The sequence below is a fragment of the Aquarana catesbeiana genome, linkage group LG04 (assembly GCF_042186555.1).
Source record: "Aquarana catesbeiana isolate 2022-GZ linkage group LG04, ASM4218655v1, whole genome shotgun sequence".
Taxonomy (NCBI): domain Eukaryota; kingdom Metazoa; phylum Chordata; class Amphibia; order Anura; family Ranidae; genus Aquarana; species Aquarana catesbeiana.
The window spans coordinates 640,165,813-640,192,830 of NC_133327.1; the positions used below are offsets into that span (position 1 = coordinate 640,165,813).

General features: G+C 44.0%; 1 protein-coding gene across 1 annotated transcript; it reads left to right on the plus strand.

Annotated features, from left to right (window-relative positions):
• The first annotated feature begins 115 nt into the window (after window positions 1-115).
• NSL1 (NSL1 component of MIS12 kinetochore complex) lies at window positions 116-24,489 on the plus strand. Its single transcript, XM_073628400.1, has 6 exons — window positions 116-1,948; window positions 12,995-13,070; window positions 15,218-15,348; window positions 15,638-15,692; window positions 20,909-20,976; window positions 23,049-24,489. The coding sequence occupies exons 1-6, from the start codon at window positions 701-703 to the stop codon at window positions 23,328-23,330; spliced, it is 1,860 nt and encodes a 619-aa protein (XP_073484501.1). The 5' UTR covers window positions 116-700; the 3' UTR covers window positions 23,331-24,489.
• Window positions 24,490-27,018: the final 2,529 nt, after the last annotated feature.

Genomic DNA, 27,018 nt, shown 5'->3' on the forward strand with positions numbered 1-27,018 from the left:
GCCCAACGCTGCCGAGAGGGCGCACCCCGAAGGGCCCAACGCTGCCGAGAGGGCGCACCCCGAAGGGCCCAACGCTGCCGAGAGGGCGCACCCCGAAGGGCCCAACGCTGCCGAGAGGGCGCACCCCGAGGGGCCCAACGCTGCCGAGAGGGCGCACCCCGAGGGGCCCAACGCTGCCGAGAGGGCGCACCCCGAGGGGCCCAACGCTGCCGAGAGGGCGCACCCCGAGGGGCCCAACGCTGCCGAGAGGGCGCACCCCGAGGGGCCCAAAAGTGCCTCTCATTCTCCTAGAGGTGATGACGGTAGAAGCCTACGACCACGGAGAAGCCAGGACAGCTCCAGTGTTAACATAGTGGACAACCCGCAAGGAGCCACCTCTTCCCCCACCACTAATGCCTCCCTCAGCAGAGAGACCAGATCCAGCAAAGCTAAAAGCCAAGAGCAGCCTGGAGCCTCCGCTGCAGTAAGAGGACTGGGTGAAGGTGCAATCTCAAGCAAAGACAAAGCACGCCTTGCTGAGCCCATCTCTGAAAAAACACAAGGCTCTGAGGGCTCTGTTGAGAGCAGCAGCCATGACAGTAGCCGGCGACCAAGGAGAAGCCGCGACGGCTCCAGCATTAACGAAGAGAACCGCTCCAGAGGAGCCGCTGCTGTAACTAATGCATCGCTGAAGAGAGAGACCAGATCCAGTGCAGGAAGAATGCAGGAGGGATCTGAAGCCTCCATGGCCATCAGGGGTAAAGATGCCATTTCAAGCAAAGCGATATTGGAAAATGTAGACCTTGTGGAGCCCAACTCTCAAAAACTAGAGAACTCTGAGGAGAGCAGCAGTCATAAAAGAAGCCATGAGGGCTGCGGCTTTAATGTAGAGGATGACCACAAAGGAGCCACTTCATCCACCGTAACTAGTACATTGTCTACCAGAAAGACCAGAGCCAGCAGAGCAAAGGACATTGATGAACCTGGAGTCTCCATTGCGGTCGGGAGAGGAGGCGATGGTTTAGACTCAAGCCAGCAGAAGAATGAAAACAAAGCCAAGGCCAACTCTCAACAAGGGGAAGGATCTGAGGACCCTGGTGGGAGCAGCGGTCATAATAGAAGCTCACAACCAAAGGGAAACCTTAGTAGCAACAATGTTGATGTAGAGGACAGCCCCAGAGCAGCCGCTTTGTCCACTGGTACCAATGCTTCATTCACCAGAGAGACCAGATCCAGTAAAGCAATAAACTTTCAAGAGGAAAAAGGATCTGGGGACTCTGGGAGTAGCAGCCACAATAGAAGCTTACAAAGACTGAGGAGCCCTAAGGGCTCCAGCAGTAATGTACAGAGCAGCTCCAGAGGACCCAGTTCTTCCACTGAAAGGTGTGATTTAATCAGCGGAGGCACCAGGGGACATAAAGACTACGAGAAAGCTGGACTTTCCACTGCTGCCAATAAAAGGGACAGTGATACACTTTTAAGTAAAGGTGAAAGAGTAATGAGGCCCAGCAACCAAAGTGAGGAGACATTAGACATCTCTGGTGGGGTTAGAAGTCCGGGTAAAAACTTAAGACCAAGGAGAAGCTGTGATGGCTCTGGCATCAGTGGTGGCAATAGTGAGGCAATACGAGAAGGTGATGGTACACCTTCCAAAGAAAGGACTGGGAAAAGTGAACCTGTAACCCCGAGTGGGGATGTTTTGGGGAATCCTAGGGGGAACATCAGTCCCAGGAAAAACGTAACAAAAAATAAAAATCTTGAGGACCCTGTTGATGAAAGGCATCCTTCTAACTTGACCATGGAGAGCAATGCAGGAGAGGCTGCCAGAGACTATAAAGTGCACTGTTGTTCCAAGCAGTTGCTGCAGGAGGTGCTGGGGATGTGTACAGGAATCTGCAAAGAAATTGTGGATAGTCAGCAGTATCTGAATGAGGAACAGAAGCAGCAGCATCACAAGAACTTGGTCTGGGTGAGAAGTGTTTGGCTTTGGAACCTGAATTTAATTTCAGTAGAGATGTTATGAGAGAGGGAAAAAAAAAATTTATATATATTTATTTATTTTCGTTTAAGGGCCAGTTCACACCATAGAAACGCATGCTTTTTCTGCATGTGCGTTTTTGATGCAGTCCAGTGCAATTGTTTCCCCCCTCTTTTTTTTTCTTAAACTTAAATAAGGACATGTGTATTTCAGTGTGTTTTTGATGCTTTTTACAGCGTTCCAGTTTAGTCCAGTGCAGGAAAAATGCAGCATGTTCTACTTTTTTTTTTTTTTTTTTTTCTGGAACTGCAAGCACTGGTGTGATCTATGCCATTAACCCCTTCCCGCCGAGCGTACGCAGATATGCGTACTCGGCTTTCCGGGGTTATACCGGGATGATGCCTGCAGCTGCAGGCATCATCCCGGTACCGTTGTTTACAGCGGGCGATCGGCTACCCGAGTATAACAACCGATGCTGCTAAAAGCCGCTCGGTTGTTATACCGGAGGAGCGGGAGGGGACATCTCCCCCTCCCGCCGCTGTTACCGGGCCTCCCGTGCGATCGGGAGGCCCGGTGTCCAATCGGGTACCTTTAGGGGCGGGCTTGAACGAAGCTGTGAGCGGCTTCGTTCCAGCCTTCTCGTTGTAAACGCGGAAGCAACGTCATGACGTCACTTCCTGTTTACTCGGCTGCCAATGGCGCCGAATTTTAAAAAGTACACAGTGTTCAGAATCGCCGTTTTCGGCGATCTTAATACTTTGAAGTGTAAAGGAGGGATGGGGGGGTCTTTTAGACCCCCCCCATCCCTCCATAAGGAGTACCGGTCACCCACCTATTACTGTCACAAGGGATGTTTACATTCCTTGTGACAGCAATAAAAGTAAAAAAAAAAAATTTTTTTTTAAAACACAATTTTTATAAAGTAAAAAAATAAATAAAATTAAATAAAAAAAAATAATTTTTTTTTTTTAAAGTGCCCCTGTCCCCGCGAGCTCGCGCAGCGAAGAAAACGCATACGGAAGTCGCGCCCGCATATGTAAACGGTGTTCAAATCACACATGTGAGGTATCGCCGCGATCGTCAGAGCAAGAGCAATAATTCTAGCCCTAGACCTCCTCTGTAACTCAAACCTGGTAACCGTAAAAAATTTTTAAAGCATCGCCTATGGAAATTCATAGGTACCGTAGTTTGTCGCCATTCCACGAGTGCTTGCAATTATAAAGGGTGACATGTTTGGTATCTATTTACTCGGCGTAACATCATCTTTCACATTATACAAAAAAATTGGGGTAACTTTACTGTTAGGATTTTTTAAAATTCATGAAAGTGTCCCTTTTCCAAAAATTTGCGTTTAAAACACCGCTGCACAAATACTGTATGATAAAAAAATATTGCAACAATCGCCATATTATTCTCTAGATTCTCTGCTAAAAAATATATATATATGTTTGGGAACTCTAAGTAATTTTCTAGCAAAAAATACGGATTTTAACTTGTAAACACCAAATTTCAAAAATAGGCTTAGTCATGAAAGGGTTAAAGATCATATAACCTACTTTCCATGCAGAAAAAAATGCACTGGACTGCATGTGGTGTGAAATGGCCTTTAAGTGCTTGCTGCCCGCCCACCGTCAAATGACGGCAGGGCGGCTCTCGTTCTGGGACGGCGATCGCGGCCGCGCAGTGTTTCTAGGACATGGCGCGACCCTGATCTCTGTAAAGAGACCATGTGATCGCCTCTGTCCAATCACAGCCGGTCACATGTAAACACGGAGATGCCGGTAATAGACTCTCCTCGCCTCACACTGACAGTGTGTGGCGAGGAGAGACGATCAGCGGCATCTCCACGCAGGACATCTAGGAATGTAATCAGGGCACTGATCATCAGTGCCCTGATTACAATATAGCAATATAGTGTCACCAATCGGTGCCCACCAATGGCAGTAATCAGTGCCCACCACTGCCCACAAGGGCCACCAATCAGTGCCCATTAGCGATGCCAGTCATTGCTGGCAATCAATGCCCATAAGTACCACCCATCTGTGCCGCCTATTAGTGCCCACCAGTGCCACCCATAAGTGCCACCTAATCAGTGCCCATAAGTGCCACCTCATCGATGCCCACCAGTTCAGCCTATCCGAGCGCACATCAGTGAAGGCGAAAAATTAGTTACAAAATTTACTGACAGAAAAAAAGTAAAAAAAAACATTTTTTCAAAAGTTTTGGTCTTTTTTATTTTTATTTTTTTCTTGTAAACAATAAAAAACCCAGCAGTGATTAACCACTTGCCGACCATCCACCGCAGTTGTACTGCGGCAGAATGGCACCGCTGGGCGAAACAACGTTATGTAACGTTGCTTCGCCCTGTGGCCACTAGGGGGCGCGTGCGCACCCTCTGCTCGCCCACGGAGCCTATGCAAGTGCCTTCGGGCTCCCGCAATCGCTCGGGACACGCGGAGAACTGGGATCTGTGTGTGTAAACACAGTTTCCAGTTCTCTGAGGGGAGAAGAGACAGTCTGTTCATACAGAGTATGAACAGCGATCTATCTCTTTCCCTACACAGTCCCATCCCCCCTTCAGTTAGAACACACATTAGGGAACACATTAACCCCTTGATTGCCCCCTAGTGGTTAACCCCTTCACTGCCAGTGACATTTTTACAGTAATCAATGCATTTTTATAGCAGTGATCACTGTAAAAATGCCAGTGGTCCTAAAAATGTGTCAAAATTGTCCGACGTGTCTACCATAATGTCGCAGTCTCGATAAAAATCGCAGATCACCACCATTACTAATATAAAAAAAAAAAAATATAATAAAAATGGCATAAAACTATGCCCTATTTTGTAGACGCTTTAACTTTTGCGCAAACCAATCAATATACACTTATTGCGATTTTTACCAAAAATATGTAGAAGAATACATATTGGCCTAAACTGAGGGAAAAAAAATGTTTATATATTTTTTGGGGATATTTATTATAGCAAAAAGTAAAAAAATAATGCGTGTTTTTTTTCAAAATTGTGGCTTTTTTTTGTTTATAGCACAAAAAAACGGAAAATTGTATACTCACCTTTCCGTAATTTTCCTTTCCTGTCGCATCTCATGGCAGCATACACCTATGGGTTGTGGCTCCGCCCCCGCAACCTGATAGGACCGCGTAGCTATTAAAGTCTGAGAGAGCCCCTGCCCCAGCATTCTCCGTGTATATATACCTCACCTCAGATGGGTGGGCATTTGTATGCTGCCATGAGATGCGACAGGAAAGGAAAATTACGGAAAGGTGAGTATACAATTTTCCGTTTTCCTGTCGCATCATGGCAGCATACACCTATGGGGAATAACTCGCAAACTGGGTGGGTATGAGCAAAAGATAAGTTTTTTTATTTAGAAGGTATTGAGGAGTTAGCCTGAATAATTGCTCTCCCAAATTCTACCGTGGACAATCTAGCGGAGTCCACTTTATAATGAGAGATAAAAGTGGTTTTCGAAGACCAAGTGGCTGCTTTGCAGATGGTTTCGGCTGATACCCTGCAGTAGGCCGCCCAGGAGGTCGCCATTGCCCTTGTGGAGTGTGCCCTTAAGCCCTCAGGTACTCGTGCATTGTTAGATGCGTAAGCTCTCTTAATGATCTTCACCAACCATGCTGCGATGGTGCGAGAGGTTGCTGCTTGTCCTCTTCTAAACCCATGAGGAATGACCAGTAGGTCCTCTGTCTTCCTTAAATTGCTGGTTGCCAGGAGGTAGGCCTGGATATTCGACTTTATGTCAAGCGGATGTGGATCACCCTGTTCTGTGGATAGGGTGGGGAGACATAGTTCTTGGTTAAAGTGGAAAGATGATGACACTTTCGGGATGAAGCGATCCAATGGTTTTAAGACTACTTTGTCTGGATAGAACATCAAGTATGGTTCCTTAGCCTGTAAGGCCTGAATTTCCGATACCCTTTTAGCTGATGTAATTGCTATTAGGAAAGTGACTTTCAGAGTTAGGTCCCACAGGGAAACATTCTCTAACGGAAAGAATGGCTCATGGGATAAGGCTTCCAACACTACTGAAAGATCCCATGTCGGGAAGGAAGGTTTCCTAGGTGGTCTCAGCTTTAGGCAAGCCTTCTGAAATTGGATGATGAGCCCATTTCACTCCTGTCATAGCGGATAGGGCTGATACATGTACCTTCAGGGTACTAGACCTAAGACCTTTATCTAGACCTAACTGGAGAAACTCGAGGATCTGAGGAACTGATGGAGATGCCGGGTTCCAGGATTGCTGTTGTGCGACGAAGAGAAAACTCTCCCAGACCCTTTTATAGGTTTTATTGGTCGTGGATTTTCTGGCCTGGAGGAGAGTGTCTATCACTTTCTGGGAGCAACCTTGGACTAAGAACCTAGTCCTTTCAATCTCCATGCTGTTAGATGCAGCCTCTCCGGAAATGGGTGAAGGAGTTGCCCCTGCGATAGTATATCCGCTGTCATTGGGAGTGTCAGTGGTTCTGCTGTGCTCAATTGGAGGAGCGTCGTAAACCATGGTCGTCTCGGCCAAAATGGGAGGACTGCTAGCACTGTGGCTTTCGACCTCTTGAGTCTGAGTAAGAATCTCGGAATGAGTGGTGTTGGTGGAAACATGTACCCCAAACGGAAGTTCCAGTCGTGTTGTAGGCAATCCGTGCCTTCTGCCGATGGGAAAGGAATTCTGGCTAGATATCTCTGGCATTTCGTGTTGACCGGTGTTGCCGCCAGGTCTGTATCCGGTATCCCCCAGGTCTGGGTTATGAGGGTAAAGGCTTGGTGACTTAAGGCCCACTCGTTGTTTGATACAAAGGTCCGACTTAGAGAGTCGGCTAGTTGATTTTGGACTCCTGGGACATACGCTGCCGTTAATCCCGACAGGTTCAGCTGTGCCCACTCGAAGACTGGACGGACTTCCCGCATCATGGAGCGACTCCTGGTGCCCCCCTGCCTGTTGATATAGGCAACTGCCACTCTGTTGTCCAATTTTAGCAGGACCTCTTTCCCCCTGAGGAGGGGGCTGAAGGCTAACAGAGCTTGGAAAGCTGCTTTCATCTCCAATATATTTGAAACCACGTTCTGTGTTCTGAATGTCCAAAGGCCCTGGACTGCGTGATGGCGGTAGTGTGCCCCCCAGCCCTTCAGGCTGGCGTCTGAAGTGATTATTTCCTGAGGAAGAGGGACTATATGCCTGCATCTCTTCAGATTGTTCAATCTGGTCCACCACCAGAGTGATTGTTTTATTTCTTTCTGGACTATGATCGGCTGAGACAATGATACCCCGTTCCATTGTTTTAACAATGATGCTTGCAGAGGTCTGGTGTTCCATTGGGCCCATTGTACCATTGGGATGGTTGCTGAGAATGACCCCAGTATGCTGAGGTACTCCCGGGCTGGTAGTGTGGTAGAGGCTAATAACTTTCTTGCCTTCTGAATGAGGCTGGGAATTTTTTCCTGCGGAAGTTCCACCGTATTGAGACGGGTGTCTAGTTCCCCCCCCCAGGAATATCATTCTCTGAGTGGGCTGCAGATTGCTTTTCCCCCAGTTTATGATCCAGCCGAAGTTTTGTAGGGTGGTAATCAGAATGGATCGATGCAGTAGAAGGGAATCCTGATTGTCTGCTAGCAAAAGGATGTCGTCCAGGTAATGATGGACCCTCAATCCTTGTTCTCTTAGTAAGGCTATTACTGGCAGTAAGATTTTTGTGAATGTCCTTGGAGCGGTGGAGATCCCGAACGGGAGGCTTCGGAATTGAAAATGATGTAGACCTACCGCAAAGCGGAGAAATTTTTGGAATGAGATGTGAATGGGGACGTGCAGATAGGCGTCTTGTAAATCGACGGAAAGCATCCAATCCCCGATATTCATGGTCCGAAGAATTGACTGGAGGCTCTCCATTTTGAATGTCTCGACTAAGATTGAGCGATTGAGATTCTTTAGATCTAAGACAGGGCGTAGATCCCCCAATTTCTTCTTCACCAGAAACAACGGGGAGTAGAATCCCGTTGACCTTTGGGATATTGGAACTTCCACTATGGCTTCCTTTTGTAACAGGTCTTGGACGTACTTTGTCAGTAGCATCCTTTTTTCCCGAGATGCAGGTAGTCTGGTTACAGAGAATTGGTCTCTTGGAGCCCGTGTCTTGAATTTCCATTTGTGGCCGAACTGGACAGTGTCTATCGTCCATGGGTCCTTTATTGTATCCGCCCAGACCTGCTTGAAACTCATGAGTCTGGCCCCCACTAAAGCTGGTTGGGCGGACGCACCTTCAAAAAGACTTTTGTTCCCCTGACGCAGGGGTCTTAGACTTTTGGAGCTTGAGGAATGATGACTGGGGATTCTTCCAGTTCCTCCTATACTCTTTTCCGGGCCTGTAGGATCTTGCCTCTCTGTATTTATCTGGCAGATTTCTTCTAGAAACCGGTGGTCTCTGCTGCCTGGGCCTCCTATCTGAAGGGATGAGTCCCGATTTTCCCCCCGTGACTTTAGAAATAGCCACGTCCAGTTTTTCTCCAAAAAGGTTTACGCCATCAAAGGGTATTTTGCACCAATTGGATTTTGAGGAGGGATCTGCCGACCAGGGTTTTAACCAGAGCGCCCTTCTGGCCATTACTGAGCTTAACATTGCTCTTGAAGTGGTTTTAATTATATCCACAGAGGCTTCTGCGACAAAGTCGCCTGCAAGACTAAGTTCTTGGAGTGCTGAGATAACTTTCTCCTGCTCTATTCCTTCCGATACCAGCTTCTCGGCCATCGTGGACCAGCTTGAGATAGCCTTACCGACGGCAGCCAATGCTATTGCTGGCCTGCAAGCGCCACCTGCCGAGAGGTAGGTTCTCTTAAGATCCAGATCGATCTTTCTATCCAGGACGTCTTTGAATGTGACTGCATCCTCTATTGGAAGTGTTACGTGCCTGGCGAGGCGCATTAGGGAGCAGTCGACCACTGGAGGAGATATTAGTGGGTTGACGTTAGGCTCTTTAAGTGGATAGAGTTTTGATAATCTGTTGCTGAGGCCAGATTTTTTCTCTGGCTTTTGCCACTCATCCTTAATTAGATCCTCAAGTTCCTCAATGAACGGGAAGTTCTCTGGGTCTTTTTAAGATTTGGAAAGTATTTCCTCACTTTTTGAGGAGTTTCTTTTTCTTCCACCCAGTCGATCGCCTCTTTTACTGACTTCACGAATGGGTCGATCAATGAGAAGTCGAAGCCGGTGGATGCCTCTAGATCATCAGTGTCAGAGAGAGGGTCTGACGTCTTTGATGATGGGGCAGTGGATGAGGTACTTTGTATAGGTCTGCTGGCTTCTGGCTCTGCGACTTGTGGTGATGGATCAATTGGTTCTCTTGCCTCTGTTTCTCTGTCCTTAGTTGCCTCAATGAAGCATGTGCGACAGGCCAGTTTGTCTGGAAGTGCTGTAGCACCGCAAATCCAGCAGGAGTTCCCGGGTGGACGGGAAGGCTGGGTGACAGGAGATTTCCTGCGTGCAGGGGATTTTTTGTGGTGGGAGCGACTATGCCTTGATCTTGATCGGCTTCTCCTGCGACTTGATCTGCTCCTCCTGCGACTTGAGCGGCTTCTGCGACTTGAGCGACTTCTGCCGCGCTCTGAGCGACTCTGCCTGTGGCTTGAGCGGCTCCTTCTTGAAGGCTCCCCTCGTCTTGAATGTGACAATCTGGAAGACCTGGTGGGGCTGTTCAATTTAAACAGCATTAGTGAGGGCTCTCTTTTTCCTTCTCTTCATACTTACCCATCATCCCCTCTTACCTAGTAGGCTGGCGATGGTCTACCTGGGCAACGGTCTCCATGAAAGGTGATGAATCAACCTATAATTATATAGGTGGCTTAGCATGCATGGGATAGCAGATAGTAAACAAGCAAAGAAAAAACCATCATAGATCTTACCTGGGCGTGGAAATAGCAAGAGAGAGACAGGGTAGAACAGCTGGGTAGAGAAGCAAAAGAAATCCGGTCAAAATTCCCCCTTACAGGCTCAGGAGAGAAGAGACAAGAAAATGCTGACATTACAGCATTTTTAAACTTGCCGCCGTCTCGGGGTGATGACGTCACGCTCGAGCATGCTCAGATGCGCTCTGAGGCCTCCGACGCCATTTTGGAAGCTGGAAAGTGGGATGTCCTGACAAGCTGGAGCTATGGAGACAGACAGGAGGGGAGTTACCCACAGGTGCACAGAAAGGAGCTGGAGACCGCTGCGATCCATCAACCTGTTTAAGGTTTGTAATGTATTGTAACATACCCCTGAGACCATCAGAGTGGGGTTCCTTCCATTGAGCTCATTTAGAGGCTGTACAGGATAGGACTTCCACCCAGGAGAGGCTAGAACCTGGCTGGGGCGAATGTTTTAGGTAAGGGATGCATGTTTTCGGTCCTTGACAGGTGAGGAAAAAAAGGAGAATGCTGGGGCAGGGGCTCTCTCAGACTTTAATAGCTACGCGGTCCTATCAGGTTGCGGGGGCGGAGCCACAACCCATAGGTGTATGCTGCCATGATGCGACAGGAAATAAAAATCGAAGGGGTGATCAAATACCACCAAAGGAAAGCTCTGTTTTGTGGGGGGAAAAAAGGACCTCAATTTTGTTTGGGTGCAACGTCGCACGACCATGCAATTGTCAATTAAAGCGATGCAGTGCCAAATCACAAAAAGTGCTCTGGTCAGGAAGGGGGTAAAATCTTCCGGGGCAGAAGCGGTTAAATACCACCAAAAGAAAGCTCTATTTGTGTGAAGAAAATGATAAAAAAAATTTGTTTGGATACAGTGAAGCATGACCGCGCAATTGTGCGACAGCGCTGAAAGCTGAAAAATGGCTTGGGCAGGAAGGGGGTGTAAATGCCCTGTAGGCAAGTGGTTAAAGAAGTAAAATATGAGGTCAATATTTCGGACCACCTTTCATGGAAATACTATTTCCAGGTGGTCAGCAATGGCACCCTAAATATTTAATGCAGCTCTGTAGTCATTAACCACTAACCATTTGGCTGCCCAAAGACCAGAGCACTTTTTGCGATTCAGCACTGCGTTGCTTTAGCTGATAATTGCGCGGTCGTGCGACGTGGCTCCCAAACAAAATTGACGTCCTTTTTTCCCCACAAATAGAGCTTTCTTTTGGTGGTATTTGATCACCTCTGCGGTTTTTATTTTTTGCTCTATAAATAAAAAAATTAGCGACAATTTTGAAAAAAACACATTTTTAGTTTTTGCTATAAAAAATATATAAAAAAACATTTTTTTCCTCAGTTTAGGCCGATATATATTCTACATATTTTTGGTAATAAAAATCGCAATAAGCATTTATTGATTGGTTTGCGCAAAAGTTATAGCGTCTACAAAATAGGGAATAGTTTTATAGCATTTTTATTAATAATTTTTTTTTTTTTTTTTTTACTAGTAATGGCAGCGATCAGCAATTTTTATTGTGACTGCGACATTATGGCCGACAGATCGGACACTTTTGGCACTATTTTGGGACCATTCACATTTTTACAGCGATCAGTGTGATTTAAAATGCGTCTCTGTGAGACGATCGCGATCACACTCACAGAGCTTGCGGCGGGCGCCCACAAGCCGCTTCTTAAAGGGCAACATACAGGTACGTTAGTATGCCTGTACGTGCCCTTCTGCCGACGTATATCAGCGTGAGCCGGTCGGCATGCAGTTAATATATAGGTAAATGTATTTTTATATGCAAGTACCTGAATTTGACCTGGTATCTGCCTCTTAGAGAACTACGGAACCAGCTCTGGTCACTGGCCTGCACTTTGCAATAGAACTGACAGAACCTCTGTGCTCAAATCTAGATAGCTTACATATACACCGTATACAGTATGATGTCAAGGAGAAAGGAAAGACCCGCAGCTCCAGGTGAATATAATGTCCTGATGGACTCAGTGGTCTGGATGCTAGCCCTGGCTCACTTCCGAGACACTGGATTCAAAATAAATTCTGCTGCACACCACCGGCGGTCCAAGAGTGTTTGACCTGGTTTTGAGGAAGCACAATGGTTGTATGAAACGCATCAACCTGATTTATTTGATTGTGTCCTGATGGTAGTACTCATTGTACAATTTACTCAATAAACACTCTTGGGAGGTGGTGTGCAAATTTATTTTGTATACAGTATGATGCGCTAGACCAGCCTGACCACATGTTAACACCCAATTAACAATTCACACCCCTCATACGAAACCAAAGTGCGATGGGTATGCTTGTTGCTATTCATTTTTGGCACCAACTGTGCTTTCCTGGGTTAGACATGGCATGTACCAAGGAATATATAGGTTCCCTTGCAGTGCAGTTGGGAAAGCACAGGTGTGTGTGTTTTTGTTTTTTTTGCTGACGTTGAGGTTCCAATGAAAATGAATGGGCAGCATACTGCAATGTCAGTGTCAAAAATTGCACTATGAGGGTACCACAGTTTGCATATAAAGATTTGCTATTATCTGAGTAACGGTGTATAGAACCCGGTACACTAGTTGACCTAAAGCACCCTTGTCCTGTATTTATTTAAAATCTCCAGGAACAAATACTCTGCAGAAGAAGAGGTGCACATACTTACCTTTTCCACTGAACGCAACTGCATTCCAGAGGACTGGTTCCCCAAATCTACAGGGAAACTGTCTCCATGGTCCCCGTAAGATCTCACTGCTTCCCTTCGCTGACCTCTACTTTAGAACTGTGTTTGTAGTGACATGGAGGTCCATGGAAGTAAACAGTGAGAGCTGCTGTGGGGACATCGGTTTATCTGCAGTCTTTGAGAAACCAATGGCGATTAACACTGCTGAAAGTAGTGACATCAAGTAGTGGAAAACAAGTACTGAGGGGGAAGTATTGCAGCAAAAGCTGTTCTGTTCCTATTTTTAATAACCCCGAGCTCCTTGTTTTTTTTAATCAAAAAAGTATCAGTTTTGGAATAGGGCTAGACTGATGTTTAATATAATAAACCTCAGCATATTCTACAGGTAGAATTGATGTTCTTGGTGTTCTGATTTGACAGATATTTTGTTTAAATTCAGGACTTTGAATCTGCCTTTCAAGAGAATGTCAGCATCAATGGACTGTCATGGCATGAGGCCCCAGATAAAGACTCTGGTAAGAATCGGTTAAAGTGATTGTAAAGTCTCATGTTTAAAAAATAAATAAATAACAATCATCTTATACTTACCTCCTCTGTGAAGTTGGTTTTGCACAGAGCAGCCCAGATCCTCCCCTCCCCTCCCCGGGCCCTCTTTGCTGCTCCTGGCCCCTCCCTCCTCTCGAGTGCCCCCACAGTCAGCAGCTTCCTATGGGGGCACCCATGCCGAGTCAGAGCTGTGTGTGTCAATGTCTCAGCCAATCAGGAGGAGTTAACTGGACGGCTTAGACATTCGTGGACATCGTTAGAGAGATGGGGCTCAGGTAAGTAATTAGGGGGTGCTGGGGAGGCTGCTACACACAAGGTTTTTATCTTAATGCATTAAGATAAATAAAACCTTCTGACTTTACAACTCCTTTAAAGCCCAACTCCAGATGAAACTTTCTTTGCCATTGGATGCAATAGGGAATAATTTAAACTAAAGTTTAATCTGCTTATAATTTGGCTTACCCCCCCCCCCCCCCCCCCCCAAATTAACAAGTTAACTTTTATAGAAAACCTTTTTATTTTCATTACATACCTAATTTAACCACCTCCCGCCATATAGTAAAATGACAAGGTGGCCCTTGTTCTGGGGCGACGACATATGACGTCATCATTGCCCTTCAGAGCCATCTTCTCAGTGCAGCCTCATCAGCGCACTTCAGTGAAGGAGAAAAATGACTTATTTACAACATTTTCTAGCTAAGAAAAACTTTTTTTTTTTTTTTTTCAAAAACTTCAGTCTTTAAATACCACCAAAAGAAAGCTCTATCTGTCTCAAAAATATGATAAAATTTCATTTGGGTACAGCGTTGCATGACCCCGCAATAGTCATTCAAAGTGTGATAGCACTGAAAATTGGCCTGGGCAGGAAGGGGGTGAAAAATCCCGGTATTGAAATTGTTAAACCCATTGATGTCATCACTCTGTCACTGTGCTTCTCATGATCATGGCTGTTTGGGGGGGGATACCAGTTTCCTTGCTCCTGGCTCACCAGGTCTGTGTACCTGAACATCAACTGCATTATGTCTGTAGAAAAAAATTTAGGTTTATGAATATACATGGAGAGGCATAACAATCCTATACAACATGGAGGGAACGTCAATATGGTTTACCCTTCCAGAGAGACACCAGTGAGTTTTAAATATCTCTTCTGGGAATGCTGTTCCTATAGTTAATATGATAGACATGCTAAGTCTGCTGTAATTCACTCTGCTGCACATGCTCCAGCTCGCCCCTCCCCCCCCCCCCCCCAAATAAATAAGTGACTGGAAGACTATAGAACAGACCAGCCCTCTGGGCTTAGGCCTTAGTGTAGCACAGGGATATGCTATTAGCGGACCTCCAGCTGTTGCAGAACTACAACTCCCATGAGGCATAGCAAGACTCTGACAGCCACAAGCATGACACCCAGAGGCAGAGGCATGATGGGACTTGTAGTTTTGCAACAGCTGGAGGTCCGCTAATTGCATATCCCTGGTGTAGCACATCATTCTGAGTATTTATATTTCTAAGATACACAGCTAGACTAGGACAAGGCTTTTTCCAGATGCCCCAAACAATTGGAAAGGGGATTCATCAGAGAAAATGACTTTACTCCAGTCCTCAGCAGTCCAATCCATGTACCTTTTGCAGAATATCAGGCTGTCCCTGATGGTTTTCCTGGAGAGAAGAGGCTTCTTTGCTGCCCTTCTTCATACCAGGTCATCCTCCAAAAGTCTTCTCACTGTTTATGCAGATGTACTCACACCATTCCTGAACAAGTTCTGCACTGGTGGTTCCCCGATCCCACCGCTGAATCAACTGTAGGAGATGGTCCTGGCACTTGCTGGACTTTCTTGGGCGCCCTGAAGCCCTCTTCACAAATGCAATGGAAATGTTTTTTTTTTATTGGGATTAAGTTCATTTTCATGGCAAAGAGGGACTTTGCAATTAATTGTAATTCATCTGATCATTCTTCATAAATTTCTGGAGTGTAAGCAAATTGCCACCATAAAAACTGAGGCAGCAGACTTTGTGAAAATTAATGTTTGTGTCATTCTCAAAACTTTTGGCCATGGCTGTATATTCTTTGGTATAGTTATAGAAACCCAGGCTTATTTTATATTTCCTCACCTGGCAGAACCGGACATTAAAATACTAGAAGACCAATTGGATGAAGCCATGGTGGAGACCTCAATGAAGAGAAAACGATATCCAAGAAAGATCCTGAGTCATTTTGTCAAAGCATTAAAAACGGAGCGTGAAATCCTGGTATGTTGTTCATACAAATAGTAATATTTTTAAGTCAGTGGACCAATACCAATATTTCATTTATGGCTGATTGCTGGAACCCAGTGTGGCACAGCAAGGCTACCAACTACTCAGCCACCATATATGTGGTTGATTTATTAAAACTGGAGAGCATAATTGAACAAGCTGATTGGCTACTATGCAAAGCTGCACCAGATTTTTCACATTCAAGTTTTAGTAAATCAACCCCTATTTGTTTAGTGATGTCTTGTGACCTGTGATTTAATATCCTTTTAATGTTTATGTGCAGAACCAGTACAAGCCAGTTGTGAATCCAGAAAAGGTCAGGCTCGATCCTGCACTTGGTAAGCAAGTTTATAATTTTGTTCAGTGTCTTAGAAATGGTGCACGTTAGTACAACGCACCAGGATGCCAAGGTCTGATCAGGCCCTAACACTTCACTAACATGTAAGCTAGACCCCAGCTGTCATCCTTTACTGACATTTGAAATGCTCCTATTGCCTGGTAATCTTACCTTGCTATCTAGGATATGAAACCCCTTTTTAGGGTGAAGTAACTGATTCACCTAATAGCACACCGCCTTAGCTGCCCATTCTTACCTTCCCCATGCTGCTCTGCCACCCACTTCATCTGCCGGTACCAGTTGTGGTCATGAGCCCTGTCATGTTACATAGTAGGTAAGGTTGAAAAAAGACACAAGTCCATCAAGTCCAACCTGTGTGTGTGTGTGATTATATGTCGGTATTACATTGTATATCCCTGTATGTTGCGGTCGTTCAGGTGCTTATTTAATAGTTTCTTAAAACTATCAGTGCCCCCCGCTGAGACCACCACCTGTGGAAGGGAATTCCACATCCTTGCCGCTCTTACAGTAAAGAACTCTCTATGTAGTTTAAGGTTAGACCTCTTTTCTTATTTTAATGAGTGGCCACGAGTCTTGTTAAACTCCCTTCTGCAAAAAAGTTTTATCCCTATTGTGGGGTCACCAGTCCGGTATTTGTATATTGAAATCATATCCCCTCTCAAGCATCTCTTCTCCAGAGAGAATAAGTTCAGTGCTCGCAACCTTTCCTCATAACCAATATCCTGCAGACCCTTTATTAGCTTTGTTGCCTTTCTTTGTACTCGCTCCATTTCCAGTACACTGAGGATTGGTGCCCAGAACTGGACAGCATACTCTAGGTGCGGCCGGACCAGAGTATTGTAGAGCGGGAGCATTATAATTTTATCTCTGGAATTGATCCCCTTATTAATGCATGCCAATATTCTGTTTGCTTTGTTAGCAGCAGCTTGGCATTGCATGCCATTGCTGAGCCTATCATCTGCTAGGACCCCAGGTCCTTTTTCATCCTAGATTACCCCAAAGGTTCCCCCCCCCCAGTGTATAGATTGCATTCATATTTTTGCCACCCAAATGCATTATTTTACATTTTTCTACATTGAACCTCATTTGCCATGTAGTTGCCCACCCCATTAATTTGTTCAGATCTTTTTGCAAGGTTTCCACATCCTGCAAAGAAGTTATTGCCCTGCTTAGCTTAGTATAGTCCACAAATACAGAGATTGAACTGTTTACCCCATCCTCCAGGTCGTTTATGAGCAAGTTAAATAGGATTGGTCCCAGCACAGAACCCTGGGGGACCCTACTACCCACCCCTGACCATTCCGAGTACTCCTCATTTATCACCACCCTCTGAACTCGCCCTTGTAGCCAGTTTTCAATCCATGTACTCACCCTATGGTCCATGCCAACGGACCTTATTTTGTACAGTAAACGTTTATGGGGAACTGTGTCAAATGCTTTTGCAAAATCCAGATACACCACGTCTACAGGCCTTCCTTTATCTAGATGGCAACTCACCTCCTCATAGAACAGGGGTGTCCAAACTACGGCCCTCCAGCTGTTGCAGAACTACACTTCCCATGAGGCATTGTAAAACTCTGACATTCACAGACATGACTAGGCATGATGGGAGTTGTAGTTCCTTAACAACTGGAGGGCCATAGTTTGGACACCCCTGTCATAGAAGGTTAGTAGATTGGTTTGGCAAGAACGATTCTTCATGAATCCATGCTGATTACTGCTAATGATACTGTTCTCATTACTAAAATTGTGTATATAGTCCCTTATTCCCTCCAAGAGTTTACATACTATTGATGTTGGGCTAACTGGTCTGTAATTCCCAGGAATGCATTTTCAGCCCTTTTTAAATATTGGTGCTGCCTTGGCTTTTCTCCAATCAGCTGGTACCATTCCAGTCAGTAGACTGTCAGTTAAAATTAGGAACAATGGTCTGGCAATTACTTGACTGAGTTCCCTAAGTACCCTCGAATGCAAGCTATCTGGTCCTGGTGATTTATTAATGTTAAGTTTCCCAAGTCTAATTTTAATTCTATCTTCTGTTTATCATGGAGGTGCTTCCTGTGATGTGTCATGAGGATAAACGCTGCAGTTTTGGTTACTGAAGCCCCCCGATTCCCTTGTGAAGACTGAGGAAAAGAATAAATTAAATACCTTCGCCATCTCCCCATCCTTTGTAACCAGATGTCCTTCCTCATTCTTTATGGGGCCAATGTGGTCTGTCTTCACTTTTTTACTGTTTACATACGGTACTTAAAGAATTTCTTGGGATTTTTTTACTCTCCTCCGCTATGTGTCTTTCATGTTCTATCTTAGCCATCCTTATTGCACCCTTACATTTCTTGTTGCATTCTTTATAATGTCTGAATGCTGATGATGATCCCTCAACCTTGTATTTTTTTGAAGGCCTTCTCCTTTGCTTTTATATGCATTTTTATATTGGAGTTAAGCCATCCAGGATTTTTGTTCGCTCTTTTAAATTTATTACCCAATGTGATGCATTGGCTAAGGCCCTTATTTAATATGCTCTTAAAGCAAACCCATCTCTCCTCCGTGTTCTTTGTTCCTAAGATTTTATCCCTATTTATGCCTTCTAGCAAGGTTCTTAGTTTAGTTGGCTCTTTTGAAATTCAGTGTCTTTGCATTCCCCTTATGTTTCCCATTTGTGTGATTTATACTGAAGCCAATTGACCTGTGATCGCTGTTACCTAAATTGCCCCGTATTTGCACATCCGTGATCAGGTCTGTATTGTTGGTAATCAGTAGATACAGTAACACTTTATTTCTAGTTGGTCCGTCTACCATCTGACCCATAAAATTGTCCTGTAATACATTTAGGAACTGGCGAGCCTTAGATGAATGCGTGCTTCCCTCCGCCCAGTCTATGTCTGGATAATTAAAATCGCCCATTATAACACGTCCCATCCTTGCTGCTAATCCAAATTGTGATAGGAGATCAGGCTCTCCTTCCTCCCTCAGGTTAGGGGGCCTATAGCATACTCCCAGTATTATTTTCCCTTTCGCTTCATCCCTTTGGAGCTCTACTCATAAGGATTCCACCTCCTCCCTAGCTCCCTCAGTGATGTCATCTCTCACATTCACTTATTATTCTTGATATACAGTGGGGCAAAAAAGTATTTAGTCAGCCACCAATTGTACAAGTTCTCCCACTTAAAAAGATGAGAGAGGCCTGTAATTGTCATCATAGGTATACCTCAACTATGAGAGATAAAATGTGGAAACAAATCCAGACAATCACATTGTCTGATTTTTGAAAGAATTTATTTGCAAATTATGGTGGAAAATAAGTATTTGCTCAATATCAAAAGTTCATCTCAATACTTTGTTATATATCCTTAGTTGGCAATGACGGAGGTCAAACGTTTTCTGTAAGTCTTCACAAGTTTGTCACACACTGTTGCTGGTATGTTGGCCCATTCCTCCAAGCAGATCTCCTCTAGAGCAGTGATGTTTTGGGGCTGTCGCTGGGCAACACGGACTTTCAACTCCCTCCAAAGGTTTTCTATGGGGTTGAGATCTGGAGACTGGCTAGGCCACTCCAGGACCTTGAAATGCTTCTTACGAAGCCACTCCTTCGTTGCCCGGGCGGTGTGTTTGGGATCATTGTCATGCTGAAAGACCCAGCCATGTTTCATCTTCAATGCCCTTGCTGATGGGAAGAGGTTTGCACTCAAAATCTCACGATACATGGCCCCATTCACTCTTTCATGTACACGGATCAGTCGTCCTGTTCCCTTTGCAGAGAAACAACCCCAAAGCATGGTGTTGCCACCCCCATGCTTCACAGTAGGTATGGTGTTCTTTGGTTGCAACTCAGCATTCTCTCTCCTCCAAACACGACGAGTTGTGTTTCTACCAAACAGTTCTACTTTGGATTCATCTGACCATATGACATTCTCCCAATCCTCTTCTGGATCATCCAAATGCTCTCAAGCAAACCTCAGACGGGCCCCGGACATGTACTGGCTTAAGCAGAGGGACACGTCTGGCACTGCAGGATCTGAGTTCCTGGCGGCGTAGTGGGTTACTGCTGGAAGCCTTTGTTACATTAGTCCCAGCTCTCTGCAGGTCATTCACTAGGTCCCCCCGTGTGGTTCTGGAATTTTTGCTTACCGTCCTTATGATCATTTTGACCCCAGGGGGGAGATCTTGCGTGGAGCCCCAGATCGAGGGAGATTATCAGTAGTCTTGTATGTCTTCCATTTTTTAATTTATTGCTCCCACAGTTGATTTCTTCACACCAAGCTGCTTGCCTATTGCAGATTCAGTCTTCCCAGCCTGGTGCAGATCTACGATTTTGTTTCTGGTGTCCTTCGACAGCTCTTTGGTCTTTACCATAGTGGGGTTTGGAGTGTGACTGTTTGAGGTTGTGGACAGGTGTCTTTTATACTGATAACAAGTTCAAACAGGTGCCATTAATACAGGTAATGAGTGGAGGACAGAGGAGCCTCTTAAAGAAGAAGATACAGGTCTGTGAGAGCCAGAAATCTTGCTTGTTTGTAGGTGACCAAATACTTATTTTCTACCATAATTTGAATTTTTTCAAAAATTAGACAATGTGATTGTCTGGATTTGTTTCCACATTTTGTCTCTCATAGTTGGTATACCTATGATGACAATTACAGGCCTCTCTCATCTTTTTAAGTGGGAGAACTTGCACAATTGGTGGCTGACTAAATACTTTTTTGCCCCACTGTATAGGCATACCCCTCCCCCTTTTTTACCCTCTCTATCCTTGCGATAAAGGGTATACCCTTGAATGTTTGCCAGCCAATCATGAGAGCTGTTGAACCAGGTCCCTGAAATTCCCACAAAATACAAATCCTCCTCGTACAACAGTATCTCTAGTTCACCCATCTTGTCCGCCGGGCTCCTGGCATTGGTGAACATGCCACGTAGTTTAGACCGGTCGCATAATATCCTCTTATTGGGTGTTCCGAGATTGCAACTAGGACTTGCTACTATACTTACCTTGTTGTGGTAGGGGGAGGGTCCTTATCCCTATAAAGGCTGCAGCCAGGCTAACTTGGAGCTTTCACTTGGGCTTGGCAGTACTGGTTTATTTTAAGACGCCGCACTGCTTTGTATGCTGATTTATAGCTTGATAATTGTATTGTTGGTGTTTATGCTGATGGCTGCAGATGTAATCTGTTTTCTCTGTTTCCTGCAACTGTACAGAATTTCGCATGAAGGACCTCAGTGCTACAGCTGCAACCATTTGCCATCACATCCATGAAACCAAAAAGGTAAAACTGACTGTTCAGAGAAGCTGTCCCTACCAATACTTATATTTTGCTCTTCTCCACTTATGGAATCTGCAGGCTGGCGAGTGTCATAAAAAGTCTCTCAACCAAAACTTTTTTTTTTTTTAATATTTCTATTCTACCAGATTTATAGAGCGCAAACTGTTTGTGCAGCACTTGGTGGAAGACAGTACAATTCAATATAAGAGTGTTTAGAGGGCCCTGACTGTTAGAGCTTACACTCTAAACAGAAATAGTATAATTTGTTAGAAACCCCTGTCAGAGGGAATCTCCACTTCACAGGTGTGCCCGTTACAAGATTTTTTCCATCACTTCCTGTTTGAGTGAAAGCTGTAACATGCTGGATTTCTTATGACTTTTTGTCCCAGTGACAATGCTCCCCAGGGAAAATAGAGAGGGTAACTCTCTCCAAGTGGGATAAAGCTAAAAAAAACTGGGTTGCAAATGTTAACTATGCTATCCGAAACCTAATAAAAATGTCTTGGCTAGAGCTACAATTTAATGCAGATCTCTCCTTACAAACATTATCAAGTTGCTAGAATGACTGATTTCTCAGGGAGCCATAATTTCCTATATGTAGCTTCCTGGGAATTCTGGCACACAGGGCACACAATTATGGCAACCTGAGCATCAGAATTTTTATCTTTTTAAATGATTGGATTTAAAAAATTAAACCTTGAGAGCTAAAAGCATAAGGCCCCTTTCACACATACGGACCTTTTTGTCCATTTTTATCCATCCGTTGACATATGAAAAAACAGACATCAATGCATCTCTTTGGAAAAACAGATGTAAATGGGTGATCATCCATTTACATCCGTCAACATCCGTTTTTTGATACTGATGAAGGCCCTATTTTTATTCTGTTAAAAAAAATGGAACAGACGAAAAACGGATGTAAATTGACAAATGGAACGTTTTGGCATTGGTAGTGGATGTAAAAAAAAAACGAATGTGCAACTGATGGGTAAACTGATGTAAACTTTATCCGTGTTTTTTCTTTGAAAAAATGTGACTGAACTGATGAAATGAGTGGTCTGCATGTGTGAAAGGGGCCTTAGAAGTATATGTGGCACTGAAAACAAGTCCAGAGTCCAAGCACAGATCATAAAGAATTGTAAGCATACAGGCTTAACCTATATATCTTTCTATTGATGCACACCAGAGTTATGTTTACACTCCCAACTACCTGGCCCCCCTGTTTGCTCATTTCACAATCATTTTAATATAAGCACCCCCAGATCTTTTTCCTCTGTAGTTATGGTCTGCACACCCAATATTGTACTCCTTTATCGGAGGCCTATTTTTCCTTAAGTGGTTGTAAAGCCTTAAAGTTTTAAAGTCATTGAAGCCTAGATGCCCAGGCTGAACTTGGCAGTGTCGGCATATGTCGGTTAAAAAAACCCTATTCTTTTTATTGTAGGCTGACAATTGAGCAAAATAGATTTTCTACATATTTTTCTTTTTTTAATTTATTTATTTCTTAGTACTGTAGTTGTATCTAGTAATAACAGTATTACACAGATGAACACTTACACCTTCAAACTGCAGTGGCACCGGCAATTACATCTACGAGTCGTTGGTTTTTTTTAATGAAGCCTCTAGCCTGCATGTGATCACTGATTCAAAGATGGAATAGTGATCACATGACTGGGAACCCCTCTGGCTTCCATTCATCAGTAAAGGGCTGGGATTGTCAATGACAGCTGAATTGTTTTACTCAATTGCTTCTTAATTGAGTAAAGATGGAGATGATTGGCACTGATTTGAGCAAGGTGGACAATAATAGTGACAGGTAACTGCTGCTTCAGAGCTGTACAGATGACTTGCCTTTTTGTTTAGAGGGCTGCCAGTACATGGGGAGGGGGGAATTCGACTGGTCCTTTTCACACTTGATGATTTCAGCATAAAAGTCTATAGTGAGAGGGTCCAGAAACCAGCGGCCTTTTATTCAGACTTTAGGCTAAACCAGTTACTAGAAAACTTTTTTAGATTGCTTTTGTATTTACATTTGTATCCATTTTATCCCCCCGCCCCCCCCCCCCCCCCCCAAGGCATTACCTGTTCAGTTGGAAAAGGCTGAAGGATTCTCAGAAGTTCTCAGTCTCCAACCTGTGTTGGAGGAATCGCACATCCGAAAAGACATTTTCTATAGTCGTGTTGTGATAGAGGACATTTCAAAGAGCATTCCGAAAATCCTGGAGACAACTCCCACTGAGAGCGAACCCCAAGACCTTGCCACACCGATGCGCAGCCTCCGAAAACGGAAAATCTCATTACCACAGAGACATTTATACCCCTTACAGTCGAAGAGGAAAATTAGCCTGGAATCCTAATTACACTTTGTGCTGTCTTTTAATTCTTGTTCACATCAAGCCTGGAGCTTCACTTATATCATTAACTTATGCATTCTTCTCAATACTGGATGACGATGAAAGAAAACCTGTCACCATCCATAAAAGATTGATATGTTATCTCAAAAAGTCTATATTTGGATCTGCTTTGTTTCTTTAGAAATGGCCGGCTTGTGGTGTCCATGTTGGGACACGTCGATCCGTACATCTGTGCAGTAAGGGAAAGGTCTGAGTTGGAAAAAAAGGCAGCTTCAAAATAGTACTTTTTTTTTTTTTTTTTTTTATGTATTAATTGCTGCCATACATATTCATGATTAAGATATTTCTAAAGTGACAGGTCCTCTTTTAAGCTGTTTCCTTGTGGGAATGCTAATGGGGAGTTCCACGGGTTTTGCACTTCCTTATTAAGTCCATGTTTTAGTTTTTAAAGCAGTAGCAACAGTACAACTCCCGTTTTTGCATTGAAGGAAAAAATCTGGTTGCTATGGCAAAAAGGTATTTTATGAGAAACAAACGCCCTTGTGTCCAAGTCTACCTGACCCACCTGTGGGTTGTGCCGGTAAAAACTTGTTGGAATGAAGTCAATGGATTACCTGGTGGGTTGGGTAAAGCCTTTTGTGATCACCATATTCCCTGGCTTTACAGTGCATGAGATCAAAATGTTATCCTTTTAAAGAGAACGAATTACTAATGGGTATTTGTAAGAATATGGATTCTCCACTCTTCATTCTTTGGAAATGTCTGTTATACACTTTTTATTCTCTCCCTGTCAAAACACAAATGTCAGGCTGTAAGGCCCCCCCATATAGGCTTGCCTATCTCATGGCAGAGCCCAGATCTAATAACTCAATGGAATGTCTTGAAAAGGGGAGAACTGCTGGTTAAAGGAGAGCTACCGATTTTTAATGGTTTGCCAAAACAATTACATTACAGGCATGTCTTGAGTGATAACTGTTAGTCACCTGTGAGTTTGTTAGTGCTCAGCCAAACTTTAAAGCCATCAAATGGTTGGTGATCACATGTGCAGCACCATGGCAACTGCAGATCAAACAGAAGGTAAAATGGCAGCTTCCTTGGCTGTAAAGGATGGAAGGGTTTAGTTCCGCTTTAATGAAGACTTTTTTTTTTTTTTTTTTTTTTTTTTTTATCTGTCATTAGAACTAAGCTCAGACAGGCAATAGAATAGCCTCTACAGGGCCCCTCCAGCCTGACACTTCTGCTCTGATGGGGAGAGAATAATTAGTAGATTAAAAAAAAAAAACAAATGTCATAAACACAATTTTAGGAATTCAAGAGTTCAGACTCAAATTTACAGATGCCCATTGGTGACTGTATTTATGTCTATATGAGCATTAACATACAATAGTTTGTTTCAGTACATGATTGTAGAACACATGACTAGGATCTATGGTATGACCTGGGTCACTGCAGCCTTCAGGAAACTCCTATGGATGTCAACATTGTTCTCTAGAAGTTTTACAACTCTCTATTGTCCACACCGTTTCTGGACAGGATGCCTTAAAGAATCACTCCAAAAGGGATACAGTGATCTTAAAGGTCTGTTTTTCTTTGTTTTTTATTGTCTGTCTAGTGATCTATCTTAAACATAATCGGGTTCATTTACAAAGGCAATGCACATTTCTGTAAACACATGCATAGCAGCCAATAAGAATTAAATCTCAACGCTGGACAAAACATGAACCCTCTCCCACCCCCTCTAAATGAAAACTGGCATGAAAAGGAAAAAAATAACTGCCTTTATACTTACTTAATGCCTCAGTCACCTGACACTCAAGTCCTGAGTCCTCTCTCTTTTGTTTTCACGAGGCGGGTGTGCACATTACGGCCTGTGTGATATGGACACTTCCTATTGGTGCTCCAGTGGTGGGGGTCATCTTATTATGAAGGAGTGTGAAGGAAGGTGTATAGGGGTTCATGCCTTGCCTGGAGTTGGGCTTTAAGTTTACTTTAGTTCTTGTAGGTGTGAGTAGCAGTAGTCTGCAGAATGTTAATCCTGCAAACATTTAAAGTCAAACTGAGTTTTCAGTTTAAATTGGATAAATAGATTGCAAGTGCAGCAATACAAAGGGTGTGCAGAGTTTTACAGTTTTTCTTTAGGAAGCAACCACTGCTTAAGAGAGAGGCCTGTGTCTTGCCAGCATGCTGCAGAGAAGCACCCTTATGTGGAAGCAGTTATCCCTCTGCAGAGGTCCAACACTCCCCCTGCGGAATCAGAGCCAGAGCTCTCCAATCAGAGGGGAACATGAACGTTGCTGATCTTGGTCTGACTCGGCATTAAGCATGTTGGACCTCTGCAGAGAAACCACTGCTTCCATACAGACTGCAAGGGTCCCAACTATAGCATGCTGGCAGGGGACTAGGCTGTGGCTGATTTCTAAAGAAAATTAACAATATGACATTAACTATCTATTGTTTTGATGCACCTGACAGAATGTATTTAGCTGATTTAAACTAAGTTTAATTGGGCTTTAATTCATTAGCAGCCAATGATAACTGCCTTTTTTTCCCTGCAATGTGGCTGCAAATAGGAACACCTCCAGGAGAACTAAATACAAAAAAGTAATGTATTCTTATGTTGAAATGGAGTCTGTTCTCACTTGCTATTTTGTAAATTATTTTTGTTAAATGTTACTACCGACACTTTATTGTACAGACGCTTGCTATTAACTTTAGACGTTACTTTAAGTATTAAATATATTTTATGTTATATAAAATTTAGTTAATTTAATTATGTCATTGGTCTGTTCTGAGTCTAACGCCTAGATGTATTGTGTGTATTGTATCTTCTGAAGGATGCAACCAAAGGGGGTTATTTACGAAAGGCAAATTCACTTTGCACTACAACTAAACTAAAAGTGCACTTTCAAGTGCAGTCGCTGTAGATCTGACGAGGACATGCAAGGAAAATAAAAAACAGCATTGCTTGCACATGATTGGATGATAAAATCAGCATAGCTTCACCTCAGATATACGGCGATCTACAGCGACTGCACTTACAAGTGCACTTGTAATGCAGAGTGGATTCCCCTTTAGTAAATCAACCCCAATGTGTATCCCTTGTCAATGATAGAACAATGTACCAAAAAAAAAAAAAAGATTTTTTTGTAAAACTCATCTTGGGGCACAGATCTCCTCCAACCCATTCATCAGCTATTTTTTTTGTTATCTTACTCTGTCATCTGTATACTGTGTCGGCGCCTGCTCTGACAAGTCATCTCTTCACAATGTCCTCTGCAGCCGAAGAGAACCCAATTGTTAGATAGCCAATAGGACATGTCCATGCCACCCATACAGTGATGTGGACTCTGGCAGAGGGACCCCTCCTCCTCTGCACTGAAGAAATTAGAAGTCTCTGGACCTAGGGCATTTGTGTCCATCGATTTAGGTAAGTTAAAGCGGTAGTAAAGGTAAGGCTTACCTGTAGGCAAAATGCCTACAAAAAAAAGTCCCTTTTAAAGCAGTTGTAAACCACAGCTGGTTAAAAAAAAACACACCTGTAAGGCAATGGCATAATGTGCTAGTATGCATCGCATACTAGCACGTTATGCCATTGCCTTACAGGTGTGGGTTTTTTTTTTTAACCAGCTGTGGTTTGCAACTGCTTTAAAGAGACTTTTAGATTAGGATAGGGGAGGGGTTAATGCCTGGA